Source organism: Triticum aestivum, chromosome 7A (assembly GCF_018294505.1).
Source record: "Triticum aestivum cultivar Chinese Spring chromosome 7A, IWGSC CS RefSeq v2.1, whole genome shotgun sequence".
Taxonomy (NCBI): domain Eukaryota; kingdom Viridiplantae; phylum Streptophyta; class Magnoliopsida; order Poales; family Poaceae; genus Triticum; species Triticum aestivum.
Genome location: NC_057812.1, coordinates 551,057,197 through 551,075,163, shown reverse-complemented (window position 1 = coordinate 551,075,163; position 17,967 = coordinate 551,057,197). Strand labels below are relative to the sequence as shown.

Below are 17,967 nucleotides of genomic sequence, written 5' to 3'. Positions count from 1 at the left end.
AAGTCTAACCTCGTAAACTTTGACTATGTTTATAGGAAATTTTATCAACGCGTCTACAATACCAAATATATACTATTACATTCATTATGAAATATACTTTCATATTGTATACATTTGGTACTGTAAATATTCCTATTCTTTTACAAAATTTAGAATGTTGGACTTAAGAAAAATCTAATATGCACTATATTTTGGCATGGAGTGAGCACCGAATACCATCTCCATTTCAAATTACAAGGCGTATAACTTTTCTCATCTTATTTCATATGATAGGATACGCATGTAAATTTATCGATGTTTCTCCTTGTTCACTCCTACTAATTGCAAATTTTACTCTTGTATTTGTATGCATATAAGCCTGGCTCTCACATACACCCTCACTCAGAGGAACTAACGTCCTCGTCAGCCCACGGAAACGTTCTCTGTTGGCACACTTTGTGCGTCCAATATGGCACATGTGTCATGTCGTGTGCCACGACGGGCCACATGCCGCGCACCTGACCCGCACAAGACTGTGTAGCCGTGAGGGTCAACTTTGATACCAATTGCAACGCCCCAACCACATCCATTGGTTCCTAGCTATTATGCCCAGCGAGATCTAAACTGACCCCATAGACCAACACTAGTCTCTCCTGCGCACTTTGTCCTCACTCGTGCGCACCCAAGATCAACTTCTGGATGATCACCTATCCTTAAATCACTCCAAGCCAAGCACGCTTAACTTTGAAGTTCCTTGCGATTGGGCAGCTGAAAAAGAAGGAATTCCTTATTAATATGAGTAGTTTGTCATTCTTATTAAGCCCGACTCTCACAGCCTTAGATTTGACAAACTTACAATGGATTTATGAAGCCATATGTCCAATAGCTTATGAGAAACTATTTCTCTCAAAAAATTGAAGTCAATTTTTATATGTTTTGTTCTGGCATGGAAAACCGGGTTGGCTGGAAGATATGTTGCTCCAATATTACCACACCAAAGACAGGATCCCCTATTCAGATTTATGTTTTGTTCTGGAAGATATGTCAAGCGAGACATAGTCGCGCCCATATCCGAATCCCCTATTCAGATTTATTTTTGTCACAAAGTTTCGAGCATTCGGTTCTTTTTCCAGCCATGGTGTTGTTCAGTATTGCTGATTGTTTCTGGAAGACTGATGGAATATCTATTCTGAAAAAAAAAAAGATCTTACAAGTTACAAACGTTGACACTTTTTTTATGTGTGCAGGGAACTGCTATCGTCGTGTTAAAATCTCATACCTTGGGTGCCACTTGTTTTATTTTTCTGAGACGGCGGCGTCACTTGTTAGGCAGTCAAGTAAAGTGACAGGCAAAGCAGAAAGTCCCACGTTGAAAATTGACACGGCGAGACCCGTCCTTTGTCATGTACGCACCAGAGGAACAGCATCTCGACTGAAATGCTTGTCATGTACTCTCTCCGTCCAAAAAAACTTGTCTCTTAAAGTGCTATACTAGATACATCCATTTGAGAGACAAGTTTTTTATGCTAGATACATCCATTTAAGAGATAAGTTTTTTCGGACGGAGGGAGTATGTTGCTGACCACTCCGCTCTCCAGCGCGACGATGCTAACAATGGTCTGGTTTTGATTTCTGAAGAAAAAGAAACAATGGGTAGACCATTACGTGCGCACACTGACTGAACCATGTCGTGTTGCAGCGCATGCGGCCATAAACCCTTGTTTTCTTGTATGTATGAATCAACATTCAACGCTTACATTTTCTTGTAATTTTTTTTACTGGTCCCATGTCATTTTCTTGTAATTTCAGGACTATACACCAGCCAGCTGAAAGCCTGAAACCTGAAAGACAGAGACCACACAGGATAGTTCAACTGTTGCTGACTGAATACAACAAGTTACCACCAAAGGAAATGACGAGAGAAGGCCATGTCCATGCTGCAAAGCCGGCCATTTTTGTCCCGAGAAGGAAATTTGGACCCGGCAGCCTTTGTATACTAATGAAAGAAATACATCACAGCTTGAGGATGAAGACTTCACAACTAAAACTATTCATGGAACTGACCAGAACCTAACACTTCCGTCTTCATCATTAAACTACAGCAGTAAACCGCTTCCTCTGGAGGGCGCACTGCCGGTGGATTCCTATAACAGCATTCACCTGTGATCATTCCAAGGAAAGATCAACCTGAGTACCTCCAGCCTGCAACCAACATGGGCGCACGCTCCACCTCCCTGCTTCTACTGACTTCGATGATCCATCTGCTCTCGCGCGCCTCGGCCCGCGAGTTCCTCTCGCCAGGCTCCTCGCTCTCCACCGAGGACGGCTCCGGCATGCTCCATTCGCCAAACGGCGCCTTCACCTGCGGCTTCCACAACATCTCCCCAAACGCCTCCGTCTTCTCCGTCTGGTTCGCCGGCACGGCCGAGAAGACCGTCGTCTGGAGCGCAAACCATCTCCGCCCCGTCTACTCCCGGGGATCCCGGGCCGTGTTGCACGCTGACGGCAGCATGGTTGTGGAAGACTACGACGGCGAGCCCGCGTGGGCAAACAACGTCAGCTCCTCATCAAAGGCCGAGCAAGCCCGGCTGCTGGACACGGGCAACCTCGTCGTCAGCGGCCAAGGTGATGTCATTCTGTGGCAAAGCTTTGATTCTCCTACTGATACGCTGCTGCCCAATCAGAGCATCACTGCGGCTACGAAGTTGGTGTCCGCTCATAGGTTACTTGCTCCTGGGCGCTACAGTTTCCATTTCGACGACGCGCATTTGCTCTCGCTGTTTGATGATGAGCAGGACATCTCTTTTATCTACTGGCCAAAGCCTGATCTTGCTGCCTGGGCAAGGCAAAGAAACCCATTTAGTACCACCACCGTTGGGGTCCTTGATAGCTGGGGGTATTTCCTTGGGAGTGATGATTTGACTTTCAAGTCTGCTGACTGGGGTCCTGGGGTTATGAGGAGGCTAACATTGGATTATGATGGCAACCTCAGATTATACAGTCTAGAAAACCGGAAATGGTCGGTCACATGGATAGCATTTCAGACCTGCTTCGTACACGGTCAGTGTGGTATGAATGGAATATGTGTGTATACACCTAGGCCTGCTTGCGCATGCGCCCCTGGACACGAGGTCATCGACCCAAGTGACCGGAGCAAAGGCTGCCGGCCGAGGTTCAACCTCAGTTGTGATGGGCAGGAGATGAAATTTGTGAAGCTACCCTCCACTGACTTCATAGCTTATGATCAAAGTAAGCGCAGCTTAGTTTCCTTTGATACTTGCAAGCAGATATGCATGGATGACTGCAGTTGCAAAGGTTTCTCATACTGGCAAGGAGGTGGATCCTGCTACCCAAAGTCATCCCTTGTTGGCGGGGTAACCAGCCCAGGCTTACCTGGTTCTATCTATCTCAAGCTTCCAAAGACAGTACAGGTCTCAGGGTCCTCAATTCCTCAATCGCAGCCTTTTGGTCCCACATATGCTCCGAACTGTAGTGCAAAGAACAAATATTTCACTGCAGATTTTCCGGATATACCCAAGAGCAATCAGAGTGGATCAAAGTATTTGTACTTCTATGGGTTCTTATCAGCAATATTCTGTGTGGAGGTAATATTTGTGGCATTAGGATGCTGGTTTATGGTGAGATTGGAGGGCAAGCAGTTAACAGGAGTATGGCCAGCTGAGGTTGGCTATGAGATGATAACCAACCACTTCCGGAGATATACTTACAAGGAGTTGCAGAGAGCAACTCGGAAGTTCAAGTGTCAGATTGGGAGGGGCGCATCTGGTCTTGTGTACAAGGGGATCTTGAAAGACAAGAGGGCAGTAGCAGTGAAAAGGTTGGCAGACATAAACCAAGGCGAAGAAGAGTTCCAACATGAACTGAGTGTGATTGGAAAGATCTACCATATGAATCTGGTGAGGGTTTGGGGATTCTGTTCTGATGGTCCACACAGGATATTGGTTTTAGAGTACGTTGAAAATGGTTCTTTGGACAAAACGCTGTTTAGTGGAAAGGCCTCACAGATATTACTTGGATGGAATGAAAGATTTAAGATTGCTCTAGGGGTGGCAAAAGGATTGGCTTATCTTCATCATGAGTGCCTGGAATGGGTTATCCACTGCGACCTCAAGCCTGAGAACATACTGTTGGATGGGAACTTGGAGCCAAAGATCACCGACTTTGGCCTCGCAAAACTTCTGAATAGGGGTGGATCCAACAAAAGTGTATCGCGGATCCATGGAACTAGAGGTTATATAGCTCCTGAGTGGGTTTCTAGCCTCCCAATAACAGCAAAGGTTGATGTCTACAGCTTTGGAGTGGTTCTCCTAGAACTACTGAAGGGGGCTCGTGTTTCAGACTGGGCGCCAAATGCTGATGAAGAAGTGGAAATGGTCCTTCGAAGGGTCGTTAGGATGCTTGCAGAAAATCTGATGCTGGAGGGTAGCAAACAGTTATGGATCGATGACTTCATTGACTCCAGGTTAAACCGCCAGTTCAATGACCTGCAAGCAAGAACAATGATCAAGCTGGCTGTTTCATGCGTAGAGGAAGACAGTAGAAAAAGACCCACAATGGAAAATGCTGTGCAGATGCTCCTTTCAGTTGATGAAGCCAGTGGCATAATGCAGCAGTATTCTACCAACTGAACAAAGAGCTTGGTGTTTGATATAGCATACACCATCGATTATTATCACTGGATCCAAAACAAGATATCTATGAAATGTGTCCATGTAAATCAGGGAACTGCATGAGCCACTTGTATGCCAATTTTCAGTTTTGACCACACTATACAAGATTATGTAGTCTCATAATACTAATATTTGTGGGATCGTTATGCTAGTTTGTGTTGTAACAGATTAAGATTTCGTGTGACCATGTGGTTTACCATGAATGCACAATATTTTCACGTTTGTGGTATTTCCTTTTTGAGAATACATGTTCATGGGTGTTGCGATTTTGGTTGAAACAACTGTACAAATATTCAGATCTAGTGAATCTTAGGACTACCTGTTTGCAAGCAAATTCCGTTGACACCTGTTTTGGTTATATCCAGGAGGCAAGGTCAATTGTTCAAGACAAATTATGTCACCTGTCTAACTAACAATACATAGTTCAGTCCTTTCTCCCGAAAAGGAAGTTCAGAGTCAGAATAATATTTAGCTCAATTTATCCTAAGGATTTCTTAAGCACAAATCAGATTCGTCATTCTTTCACCTTGACTTTTCCATTGTTGATAGAGTAATATGCGTCTACATAAACATTTGGGGAAAGTAAAGAACCTTGCTGAGCCCTCAGTTGTGTCTGTTGAATCAAAGAACTGTGCCAAAATAGCAATTATAAACTTGCCTATTTATCTCCCAAGTTGGTTCCAATTCATGCTCTAGCAATTAGCTTGTACTTTTAGCGATTTTGAGAAACGGGCAAAGAAATAACACAGGGACCAACAATTAAATTATTTCTTGCTTATGTAGTTATCAAGTGAGATTTTATCTACAAGTTAGACAAATGATCATATCATGTTTCGGAAGCATGAGGACTGCGCTGCGTCTCTTTAAATTTGCAATTTTAGCTACCTACATTTTGACCCAAACCAGCAGGAGCTCTGCTTTTGCATTATAGAAGGGGGGAAACGAGACGCAGGTTGAGCTTGCTTGCCTTCAAAAACTCTACAATCTCTTTGCTCCCACAAGTGTCAAGTTGTGTAAGCAGCATACGAAACTTCAGCCCTCCTGGTCTCCTTGCAAACCCCTCTGTTTAACTTGCGCCGCCACATTTGACTGTTTGAGATCCCAGAGCAACGTCAGCCATCCTCTGATGAAAATGCAGCAGAAGGTGCAGAGGCCGTTTCAGGCTCCCGGTCACACAAAAAGCACGCATTGTTGTGCAGTCAGTTGCGCGCCCCTAACCTGTCCGCCGTCCAGTTTCTGCTCTGAAGAAGCAACCAAACATAGAACTTTACTTTTACCTCTGCCTTGATCTTCCAAAGCTGCTCCAGATGCGGCTGCTGCATTCTGCCAATCAATTGAACTTTTTTTTTAATTTTAATGAATTGAAACTCTATGAGATCATCCTGATCCGAGAGCACTGAACCAACTGAATTTTTTTTCGAAAGCTGTGGTAGAATTTTTCATAGTTTTCAAACAAAATTTAAATTTTATGTAAATTCAAAAAACTATTTACATAAAGTTAAGTTTATGTATTTTTCTAAAATATAGCAAATAATGAAACCTACAAAGTTCAAACCATTTTCCATACAATACCATAAAAACATAGAACAGTAAAAAAAACACTAAAAACAAAATACCTAACTATTATAGCAGTGGTGGGGCGAGCTAGGAGAAGGACTGTCCCACGGCTAATCTGAACCAGACTACTAGTGGTGAGTGCAACCTACAAAGTTCAAACCATTTTCCATACAATACCATAAAAACATAGAACAGTAAAAAAACACTAAAAACAAAATACCTAACTATTATAGCAGTGGTGGGGCGAGCTAGGAGAAGGACTGTCCCACGGCTAATCTGAACCAGACTACTAGTGGTGAGTGCAACCTACAAAGTTCAAACCATTTTCCATACAATACCATAAAAACATAGAACAGTAAAAAAAACACTAAAAACAAAATACCTAACTATTATAGCAGTGGTGGGGCGAGCTAGGAGAAGGACTGTCCCACGGCTAATCTGAACCAGACTACTAGTTAAGTTTATGTATTTTTCTAAAATATAGCAAATAATGAAACCTACAAAGTTCAAACCATTTTCCATACAATACCATAAAAACATAGAACAGTAAAAAAAACACTAAAAACAAAATACCTAACTATTATAGCAGTGGTGGGGCGAGCTAGGAGAAGGACTGTCCCACGGCTAATCTGAACCAGACTACTAGTGGTGAGTGCACTTTACCAAAAAAGGGTTTCCCCCCGCTTTGTATACAAAGCAACCAGCCGAACCATACAGTGATAGGTGCTGGGGCAGAAGCAGCACAGTCACGCCCAAAAGAAACGACAAAGAGAGAGCAAAAGAAACAAATGCCGACAACGGCGGATCAACAAAAACGAAGAAGCCTCGCGATCGCTGCGCCCACCGGGATCTTCCACTAGGCTCCAAGACTCCGAAGCGCCGACACCTATCAACACCTCCAAGAAGGATCGCGACAATGACGACGCTGCTGCCAAGGGTTTCCCCCGGTACACGATGAGGCGAGAGGAAGGGTAGCCCCCGACGCCCTCCCGGAAGGTCAGGTGGCACCCACAGGCGCCGCCGCGCCGGTGTCGGCCACGCCGACAAGGGTTTCACCCGATCCCAACCCGCACCTCGGGCGGTCCGGATCCAGCCACCAAACCAACCACCACCATGCGCCAACGCGGTCATGAGGCCCCCACGCCGTCTCACCACGGCACCGCGAAGTGAGGACAGCGCGGCGAAGGATCAGAGTCGGGACTACGGCATCAGCACCGTCGGCACGTGGGAGGGCCCCACCTCCACCGTCAGCGACGGTAGCTGTCCGAACGCAATAGCAGGAGCACACCCAGCCCATGGGCCCACAGACCCGGCCGAGCCCTCGTGGGCCCGTAAAGCTCCCGCCTTCGCGTTGCTGCCGGCACGCCATCGGTGCCGACGCCCCATATCCGAGCCGCTCCTCCTCACCGCGCCGCAGACAACGAGGCCACGCCGGGGGGCCGGCCCGCTAGGACCTAGATGGGGCCCGTCGGGCCCAGATCTGGGCCGGGGGCGCAACGTCGGCCACCCAGCACCACCACGCCGCCCCGCCGCCAAGGAGCAGCGGCGCCACCACGTCTGTCGCCGGCCACCCTGCCGGGTCACCGGACCGCCGCCAAGCCGAGCGACACCGCCGCCGCCCCCCTGCCCGGGCCAGGAGGACGCGCGCGCGGGGAGAGGAGATCCTGCCGCCGCCGGCACCCCCCGGGCCGGAGCCAAGGGCGCCCGCCGGCGACGGCAGGGGAGAGGAAGAGGGGACGGAGCTGAGAGCCTAAGCGCGGGGGCCACCCCAGCCGCCTCCTGGGGAGGCGGCGCGAGGGCGGAAGGAGGGCGGGGAAGGAAGGGCGGGGGAAGGGGGCGGATCCGGGCCGCGCGCCGGCGAGGGCGGCCGGATCCCGCCGGAGACGGGCAGGGGAAGGTGGTGGCGGCGAGGGTTTCGGGGCCGGGAGCGGGTCCACCTCTTCAGCAAAGTGGTATTTGTCCATAAATTACCGTAATTGTCGTGAGTGCACTTTGTCGCCCGCCACATGTATCTGGCCAGATTAACAATGGAGTGTGCCATCACCTGCCCGCCATTACGGAGAGCCCACCTATAAGCAGTTTCCAGTAGTGTCTGTTGATGTGATTTGTGCCGGCAGAGGGTGTGTAGAGCCGTGTCTCCAGCGAGTCTTCCGGAATCCGGACGGTTTATTTGCGCCAGTGGAGAGCGTGTGGAGCCGCGTCTCCAGTGAGTCTTCCGGGATCCGACCAGTTTATGTTTACGGTGCATCTGCCCGGGTTTGGCCGGCTTTCATGGTCCTTAGGATTTTGACATATCCTTATTGGAGTTTTCCCCTAGGGCGACGGTTTGTTTTGCATATTACGGTTGTCGACGTCTCCTGGTCTGCATCGACTACTTCTCGGACGCTGCTTCTGCAAGCTCCTGAGTTTCAATACTTTGCTCGCCGAGGCGACATTGAGCTATGCTCACGATGCGCCGCTTGTGGATGCAGGAGAAAGAAGAGTTCAACACCCACAAGATTTTAAATGTAATTTTATTTTTTGTAAAGGCGTATTTGTAAGGACTTGTGATACTTAATATACAGTTTTGCTAGAACTCATCTAGATGAGATATAATTTGGTCTCATTCATCTTTTATAGCCATTGGATGTGATGCTATAAGATGCTATAAGATGTGTGTGTGCTGACGTGGATGTTATATGTTCTTGTTTTCTAAGTGAATGAGACCAAATTATATCTCATCTAGATGAGTTCTAGGTACTCCCCTTAATATATGCCCTTGTACCTTCCTTAAAGAACTAGGATAATGCTAGTGCGCTGCAACAAGATATAAACATTTTAGTATGTTAGCTCGTGATTTATCTATCCATATTAGTATGATTGTGTAAATAAATATTTATCAAATTATGCGCCGGTTTACTTTATAGTTTGATGAGAAGTTTGGTAAGTAAATTAAGGTAAAATTGGTGCGGAAGGTAAGTAAACTAAGGTGATTGATTAACCTACAGGGAAGGTGCAAAAAATGATGTGGTGGGACTGAAAACGGGTTGGACGAAAAAAAATTGGTGAAGAGACGTGGTGGGAGGGAGGAGAACCGGTTGACGAAACGTTCTGCTGGCAGAAAAAGGACCACTACCTTTTTAAAGTATAAAAATAGAGAAAAAGGTATCATCCGAAGAACTGCAGCGACAAATATTGCTAGCACTAAGGAGGTGACTTGGACATACTCCGTCCAAAATTCATGAAACGGACGCGAGGCGACAGTATACTACCATTTTACCCATCGCATCTGCCATCTGCCATCTGCAGAAATGCGCCTACGCGTCTCTGTCCGGGCCGGCCACCAGCGAAGACTGGTTCCATCCATGAGTTGAAAAGCCCGACTCCACCATTCACCCATCGCCGGCTGACTGACCTTTCGCCTGATCGGAAAACAAAGTCCACCTCCTGCTTATCTCTTGCCTACTTGCTTTACATGACTCTGTCTAAGAGCTTCAACAAAGTTGTGCCCCTGCCCAGCTTTGCTACATTCTGCAGTCGTACTTTGATCGGCGGCTTGTCGATTTACCCGGGCAAGGTACTGTGCTACTCCCTGCTTTTAGCTTGTCATTGGCATGAATTGGAACTAAGCATGATTTCCTTGAGTTAATATTGACTATAAACATGCTGTTCAAAACCTATAGGCCGCATAAATTGCTGGAGTCCTATAGCTCCAGTATGTTGTTTGGTCGAAATCTAGTAAATATCTCTGACTCCAGTATGTTGTTTGTTGGAAATCTAGCAAATATCTCTGACTCCAGTATGTGTTGATGTTGTTTGTTATCGAAGCTTGCCTAGTCCTAACACATGTTATGCATGCTTTGCCAGGCTGCCGGATAAGCCGCGTCCTGTATTTCGGTGGAATTGTCTCTTCGGGTTGGTCAGATGGCAAGCATACTAGATTATCTTGTCAAATCATGTGCCAAGAAGTTGGAAGCTATCATTACGGATGAGGCAGTTCTGATTCTAGGAGTACAAGAAGACCTCAAACAAATGCAGCGAACAATGACCCAGATACAATGCTTTCTCGATGATGCCGAACAAAGGGGAACACAAGAGTCAGCAGTTAATAACTGGCTTGGTGAGCTGAGAGGTGCTATGTATTATGCCGACGATATTGTCGACTTGGCGAGATCTGAAGGCGGAAAGCTTCTACTGGAATGGGATCCTTCATCGTCATCAAGAAAGGCAACTACATGCAGTGGCCTTCCGTTTCTCAATTGCATCTCTCCTATTCAGAAGCGTCACAAGATTGGTGTTCAAATCCGGGACTTCAATACTCAACTTGACAAGATTTCAAACTTGGGTGAAAGATTTCTCAAGCTTGCAAATATGCAGCCTAAACCACAAGTTCTGACTGTGAAGCATATAAGAACTAGCCACCTTGTGGAGCCTAATCTTGTGGGAAAGGAAACTTTACACGCTTGCAAAAGTTTGGTTGAACTGGTTATTGCACACAAGGGAAAGAAGCCATACAAGGTTGGTATTGTTGGAACAGGAGGGATTGGGAAGACAACTCTAGCCCAAAAAGTATATAATGACCGAGAATTAAAAGGAACCTTTAGCAACCAAGCATGGATATGTGTTTCTCAGGAGTACTCTGAAATATCTCTTTTGAAGGAAGTCCTGCGGAATTTTGGGGTACCCCATGAGCAAGATGAAACTGTGGGAGAGCTCAGCAGCAAGCTTGCAGTCGCCATCACAGATAAAAGTTTCTTCATTGTGTTGGACGATGTTTGGCAGCCTGCGGTCTGGACCAATTTACTGAGAACTCCATTACATGCTGCTGCAACAGGAGTAATTCTAGTGACCACTCGGCATGATACAGTTGCACATGCAATTGGCGTAGAAGATGTGCATCGAGTTGAATTGATGTCAGCAGATATAGGGTGGGAGCTGCTTTGGAAGAGTATGAACATTGATGAAGAAAGAGATGTGGAAAGCCTTCGGAATATAGGGGTAGAAATTGTCCATAAATGTGGCAGACTTCCCCTCGCAATCAAGGTTACTGCTAGTATTCTAGCAACTAAAGAGAAAAGTGAGAGAGAATGGAGAAAGGTTGCAAAAAGAAGTGCTTGGTCTAGGGGTAATCTTCCTACTGAGCTCAGAGGTGCCCTGTATTTGAGTTATGATGATCTACCACGGTATCTGAAGCAATGTTTCCTCTATGTAGCCTCATATCCAGAAGATTGCCGCATGAGTCGTGATGATCTTATCAGGTTCTGGGTAGCTGAAGGTTATGTGGAGGAGCATGAAGAACAACTTCAAGAAGATACAGCCGAAGAATATTACTATGAGTTGATACATAGGAACCTCCTACAACCAGACCATTTCTATGCAGACCGTAGTTGGTGCAAGATGCATGATCTTTTAAGGCAGCTTGCTCAACATATATCTGGAGAAGAAAGTTTTTGTGGAGATCCACAATCACTGGGGCCTACAACTTTGTCCAAGCTAAGACATGTTTCAGTCGTCACTAACAAGGATTATGTAGCACTGCCCAATATGGACAAAGTGATGATCAGAGCAAGGACACTGTTGATTTTTTCCATCAAGAGATCAAGTGTTGAGAATACAATTTTCAGGAGACTTTCATGCATTCGTGTTTTAGATCTGACTAATTCATCGATTCAAAGCATTCCAGATAGCATTGGAAGTTTGATCCATCTAAGACTGCTTGATATTAATGATACAAACACATCTTATCTTTCGGAGTCCATCGGTTCCCTCATGAACCTTCAGACACTGAACCTGGAAAGGTGCAAAGCTCTGCACAGTCTTCCTTTGGCGATCACTGAATTGTGCAATCTAAGGCGCCTTGGTCTGACTAGTACTCCAATAAATCAGGTTCCAAAAGGTATTGGCAGATTAGAGTTCCTCAATGATTTAGGAGGATTTCCTATTAGTGGTGGAAGTGACAATGGAAAAACACAAGATGGATGGAAGTTGGAAGAGTTGGAACATCTCTCACAGCTAAGGCAGCTTGCTATGATTAACTTGGAAAGAGCAACTCCTCGTACTAGACATTCATTGCTAGCAGACAAGAAATACCTCAAACGTTTGAGACTATATTGCAGAGTTACATATGAACCAGATACAGAAGATGTTGAAAATATTGAGAAGGTCTTTGAGCAGCTAAGCCCTTCACACAACCTAGAATATCTAGTCATTGATGGATTCTTTGGCCGGCGGTATCCCACATGGCTTGGTACCACCCATGTGTCGTCACTTGTATACTTGACACTCAGAGATTGCAATTCATGTGTACATCTTCCATCAATCGGGCAGCTGCCCAGCTTGAGATATCTGAAAATTCATGGAGCAGCAGCAGTTACAAAGATTGGACCCGAATTTGTTAGCTGCAGGGGGGCTAATCCCACATCCACGGATGCAGTTGTTGCTTTCCCCAAGCTTGAAACATTGAGAATTCAGGATATGCCCAGCTGGGAGGAATGGTCCTTTGTTGAAGAAGGGGAAGAGGATGGATATGTTGAGATGCGAAAGGGGGGAGCCTTGTCTCCAAAGATGCAGATGCTGCCATGCTTAAAATTGCTGATACTTGAAGGCTGCCCCAAGCTGAGAGCTCTCCCGCAACAGCTTGGACAGGAGGCAACCAGCTTGAAATCCCTCTATTTAAAAGGAGCAAGCTGCTTGAAGGTTTTGGAGGACTTCCCGTTCCTCTCTGAGATGCTTGTGATCGCTGGATGCCAAGTCCTGGAGAGGGTTTCAAACCTTACTAAACTGAGAGAGCTCCGTGTGACAGGTTCTCCAAACTTGAACCTAAAGTTTGTTGAGGGATTGCGTTTGCAGCAGCTGTGGCTGGATGCACAACATCTCTACCCCGTTGGCGCCGGGGCTTCAAGAGCAGCAGAGGAAACTTAACGGCGAGGACATGGATGTCTGCCTGCACTACACCTAATTAATACTCCCTGTGTTAACAAATATAAGACGTTCAAACTTTTTTGTGAATCGGATGTATATAGACACATTTTAGTGTATTTGTTCACTCATTTCAGTCCGTATGTAATCCATATTGAAATATGCAAAACATCTTATATTTGTGAACGGATGGAGTAGATGGCAGCGGAGACGCAAGGTACGAGCACTGGTTAGACATCTAATCTTCTTATTTGGTCTGTGTTCTCCCCTGTTAGATCGTGCATCTAGTGCTCTGCTCAGGCTATGTGTACTATTTTCTTACATAAGTACAAATTCATGACCCTCTAAGGTTGAAATTGAATTTGCGTACCTTCCATAATATAGTGCAGTCAATCAAGATAAATGCAGAGATTATTCTTCAACTATAATACCTTGTACTCTTTGGTGTTCCTACTACTGGTACTGACCGACAGCATATATATATATCGATGGGGTTGCTAAAAAACTAGCAATGCACACAAAACTACAAAGCTCGTGTTACGGTCCTAATGAATATTGATGCTGCAAATCCTATTGTGATGTTGAAGTCTGATGTGCTTCACTAATGTACATATCCATATCCAAAAGTAGCTTACCATTTAGATGAGATCGGTAGCAACTCAGAAGTTCAAGTATCAGATTGGGAGGGGGGCATCAGGTCTTGTGTACAGGGGGGTCTTGAAGGACAAGAGGGCAGTAGCGGTGAAAAGGTTGGCAGACATAAACCAAGACGAAGAAGAGTTCCAACATGAACTGAGTGTGATTGGAAAGATTTACCATATGAATCTGGTGTGGGTTTGGGGATTCTGTTCTGACGGTCCACACAAGATATTGGTTTTAGAGTATATTGAGAATGGTTCCTTGGATAAAACTCTGTTTAGTAGGAAGGGCTCACAGGTATTACTTAAATGGAATGAAAGATTTAAGATTGCTCTAGGGGTGGCAAAAGGATTGGCTTATCTTCATCATGAGTGCCTGGAATGGGTTATCCACTGCGACCTGAAGCCTGAGAACATACTGTTGGATGAGAACCTGGAGCCAAAGATCACCGACTTTGGCCTTGCAAAACTTCTGAATAGGGGTGGATTGATGCGGAGCATCCTACGATCATCTCCATGTACACTCGAACATACGCCATTGGACACAAGGTGAACTCGCTCCTTTCTGAATCTTCTCTTTCCGCATGTAAGACATGGATGCAACTTCAAGCGCGGACCTTGTGCATACTCAGATACACCCGAGGAGACCATGGAGAGCCCAAGGACCAAGGCCAAACGTGCACGGAAGTGAAGGAAGGAGAAGGAAGAAGGGCCAGCTGCTACAGCGGCCGAACATCCGGCCCCAGCCCCGGAAATCCGGCATCGGCCATCCAGGGAGCACCGCAAAGGTCCAGCGCCGCCCGGACATCCGGCCATCACCCCGGACATCCGGCTCCTCCCGAAGCCTCGGACTTCCGGCTCCTTCGCCCGGAAATCCGGCCCCTCCATCACCGAATGCGTCTGGAAGACCCAGGCCAGCCCGGACATCCGGCCTCCCAGCCCGGACATCCGGCCCGTCACGAAGCCCCGGACATCCGGCCCCCAGCCCGGACATCCGGCGCCTGTCTGCGCATAGTGAACGGGCCAAGGGCCCATGTATCCCTCTTTCCCACTTACCCCTTCGTGGCTTAGACTATATATACTCCCCCACCTCCTTCTAGTTAGGGTTAGCGTTGGTTTAGCTCATACTTAGAGATAGAGCTTCGCTCATCCACATCGGATCTACTCCTCGTGAGAGACCGCGGCCTCTTCGAAGAAGATCCCTCTGGATTCAAGACCTCCTCACGGAGAAGACCGGCTACCCTTGTATCGTCCTTAGTTGTCCGTGGATTCGTGTATCGTTCTATGTATCCGAGGATCTAGCACATGTGTGACTTGTTCTTGTTAGTTTGAGTGTTCCTCTTGTGTTCCCCCTTGTGTTTTTCCTCGTTTTCCCTCGTTTCCCTCTTTGTGTTCCTCGTGTTCTTCGCGGGATCCGCTCCTTTCGTGAAAGATCGGGCGATTAGGATTCTATCCTACATCATCTTGGTATCAGAGCAAGGTTGATCACGAATTTGGAGCCCCCATCCCTCTTTTTCTAGCCTTCTTTTGCTTGATTTCGTCCTAAATTCGAAAATCCCCACAAAAATAGCCCCCAATTTTTTTGCCCTTGGAATCATCAATTTCCACCCCCAATTCGAAAATTTCCGCCCCAAACGAGATCTGGATTCGTCGGGCCGGACATCCGGGTCCCTGGCCGGACATCCGGCTCCTAGAATGCAAAATCCACACGGTTCTGGACATACGCCCCCGGAAATCCGGCCCGAGCCCCGCATGTCCGCCCCTGTACATTTCAGCTTTCTCGTTTCACCGTTTTGTCCATAACTAATTCATCCGGAGTCCGATTTTCGCGTTCTTTAGCTCGTTGAAAAGCTCTTGACATCCCCCTTCCAAAAAAAATACTACCATAACCATTTGACTCCATCAAATTTTTGGAACTTTGGCATCTTTGCCTCGGGCTTCCACCACAACCTCCGCATAACCACCACCGACTTCCGCAACCTAACCAATTTTGTTCCCCATCGCATTAGTGGTTGCTTGAGGAGTGATTTGAGTCTCCTAAGGTGTTTAGGCTACTTAGGGACGATTGCTTCTTCATCAACCACCACCACCACCATAACTTCCGCATAGGCTTGTCCACCATACACTTCCACCACCCCAACTTAACCCAATTTTGTTAGTGTTGTGAGTTGTGTCTACTAAGGTGTTTTGGCTATTTAGAGACCGTGCTTTCAACTCCGACACCGTGTATAGTACACCACCTTACCCTCCACTTCCGCTTTGCCTACTTGCAAAACCCATCATTGCATTTCCGCAATCCCATTGAGCTTCCGCAACCACCACCGCATTCCCGCTACCACCATTTGACATTTGAGATTTTGAGTTCACGGTTTTTCCATTTCCTAAGGTGTTTCGGCTACTTAGGGACGAGTCCCCATCATCTTGGTATCTCCATCAAGATCACCGCCACTCATCATCGACACGGACGGTAACCTCCATATCATCTTGGTATCGTGGTATCCCTCCATTGTACATTTCCTTGCCATTGCATTGATAACCCCTAGCCCATTTTGCGTTACTTGCCTATCGAGACTAGCCATTTGAGTATTGTCGGCAACGTTACTTGTGCACATTAGTGATCTACACCATACATTGCATACATACCATACCATACCGGTATCATATCATCTCGTGTGCCTCAAGTTTGTTCCCACATATACACAATTGCTATCTTGGTTTGTGCATTTCGCAAAGTGGCCATACAAAAAAAAGAGAATAAAGCTTTTAAGCAAAAGAGAAAAAGCAAAGAAGCTTGTAAGCAAGTGCCATAGCATCATATCACGTTGCATATAAGATTGTCATATCCGATCATCTTGGATCATACCACCGGAACATCATACATATATAGCATACTTGGGATAGAAAGTCGATACATTTTGCATCTTATAGGTTGTGCACAAGTGTCTTATCCGCCTATAGAGCAATCGTGCTAGCGTCTCTCTTGAGTTGTGCAACACGAGCGTTTTCCGTGGATTCCACATTTTGTGCTCATTCCTTGGTTGCACGACCCCATTTATCTATCCGTGTGTGTGTTTCCGTGTGCTATTCATTGCTATTGGTCTACTTGTTACACTTGCGAATTTGTGAATCTCTTTCAACATTATTGACTCTTGCTAACATTTTGCATTAAATTTTTGTGCCACTATCCTCACCGAGCTCCACCATAAGCCTTATTTGTGTAGGTGTGAGAAACCAACAAGAATTGGTACCAATTGTGCTATTTCCTTGTCCACATTGGAGTGGTCATTGATCCACTTTCAACTTCGGTCAAGGTACATTTGGTATTCGTTCTTCTCTTTCTACCACTCACATTTTTATCTTGGAGTGATGGATAGGCAAGGCATTTCATCTCCGGTCTCCCACAACAACGACGGCGTGAACAACTACATCACCAAAGCGTCAATCCTCGATCTACAACGACAAATGCAAGGCGCACAATCAAGATTGCGAGAGCGCATCGAGAACCTCTCCATTGACATTCGCCACTCCGAAGCAAGGAAAAGGGACTACATCGACAACAAGCTTTCCGCACAAAAGAAGGAGCAAGATGCAAGGATGGAGGAGATTCGGACCTTGTTGATCAACCGTTCTTCCCCTTCATCATCCTCAAGGCGGCGACGTTCAAGTCACAAGTCTTCGGAGCGCAAAAATGATGCAAGCGCAAGTCGTCCACATCCACATCTCCATGGCGACCACCATCACGTTCGTGATCCACATTGTCATGAAGGGCAAGTCACCTCCAAACATCATGTGCACGACGACAACGAGCCCCGTCGAGCTCAAGCGCGACAACGACACCATCATCATGAAGATGCTCGCCAAGCGCAAATGCACAAGTCCCAACAAGCCCTACTTCACGCCAAGTCCACGCTTCATGAGCACAAGAGAAGACCGCGAGACGAGCACCACCAAGATGGCGCTACGGCTACTACCACCACCACTTTGGCATCTTCGCCAAGTGCTATCAAGGCATCTTCGCCTTTGGACGTACGGCATTTTCGCCTACTTCCCGTGAGTTCGCCTACATCGACGTCATCAAGTACAAGGCGACCACCTACGAGCGAGGGCGACACTTCCATCTTCGGAAGCCCCTCAAGGAAAATGGCCGAGCATGGGAAATTCCCTTCGGTCATAGAGACGAGCTACGAGGTGCCACATCATATGGG

The 17,967-nt window shown here is 46.6% G+C and overlaps 2 protein-coding genes across 2 annotated transcripts; both read left to right on the top strand.

The window, feature by feature from the left end:
• The first annotated feature begins 1,824 nt into the window (after nt 1–1,824).
• On the top strand, nt 1,825–4,911 carry LOC123148154 (putative receptor protein kinase ZmPK1). The gene has a single exon (XM_044567517.1). It carries the CDS (start codon nt 2,193–2,195, stop codon nt 4,626–4,628), a length of 2,436 nt encoding a protein of 811 aa, XP_044423452.1. The 5' UTR covers nt 1,825–2,192; the 3' UTR covers nt 4,629–4,911.
• A 5,219-nt stretch (nt 4,912–10,130) lies between these two features.
• On the top strand, nt 10,131–13,165 carry LOC123148153 (putative disease resistance protein RGA4). Its single transcript, XM_044567516.1, has one exon. The coding sequence runs from the start codon at nt 10,131–10,133 to the stop codon at nt 13,125–13,127; it is 2,997 nt and encodes a 998-aa protein (XP_044423451.1). The 3' UTR covers nt 13,128–13,165.
• Nucleotides 13,166–17,967: the final 4,802 nt, after the last annotated feature.

Excerpts from the sequence above, each read along its gene's own strand:
- LOC123148154 (XM_044567517.1), top strand. The coding sequence starts at position 2,193 with ATGGGCGCACGCTCCACCTCCCTGCTTCTACTGACTTCGATGATCCAT.
- LOC123148153 (XM_044567516.1), top strand. The coding sequence starts at position 10,131 with ATGGCAAGCATACTAGATTATCTTGTCAAATCATGTGCCAAGAAGTTG.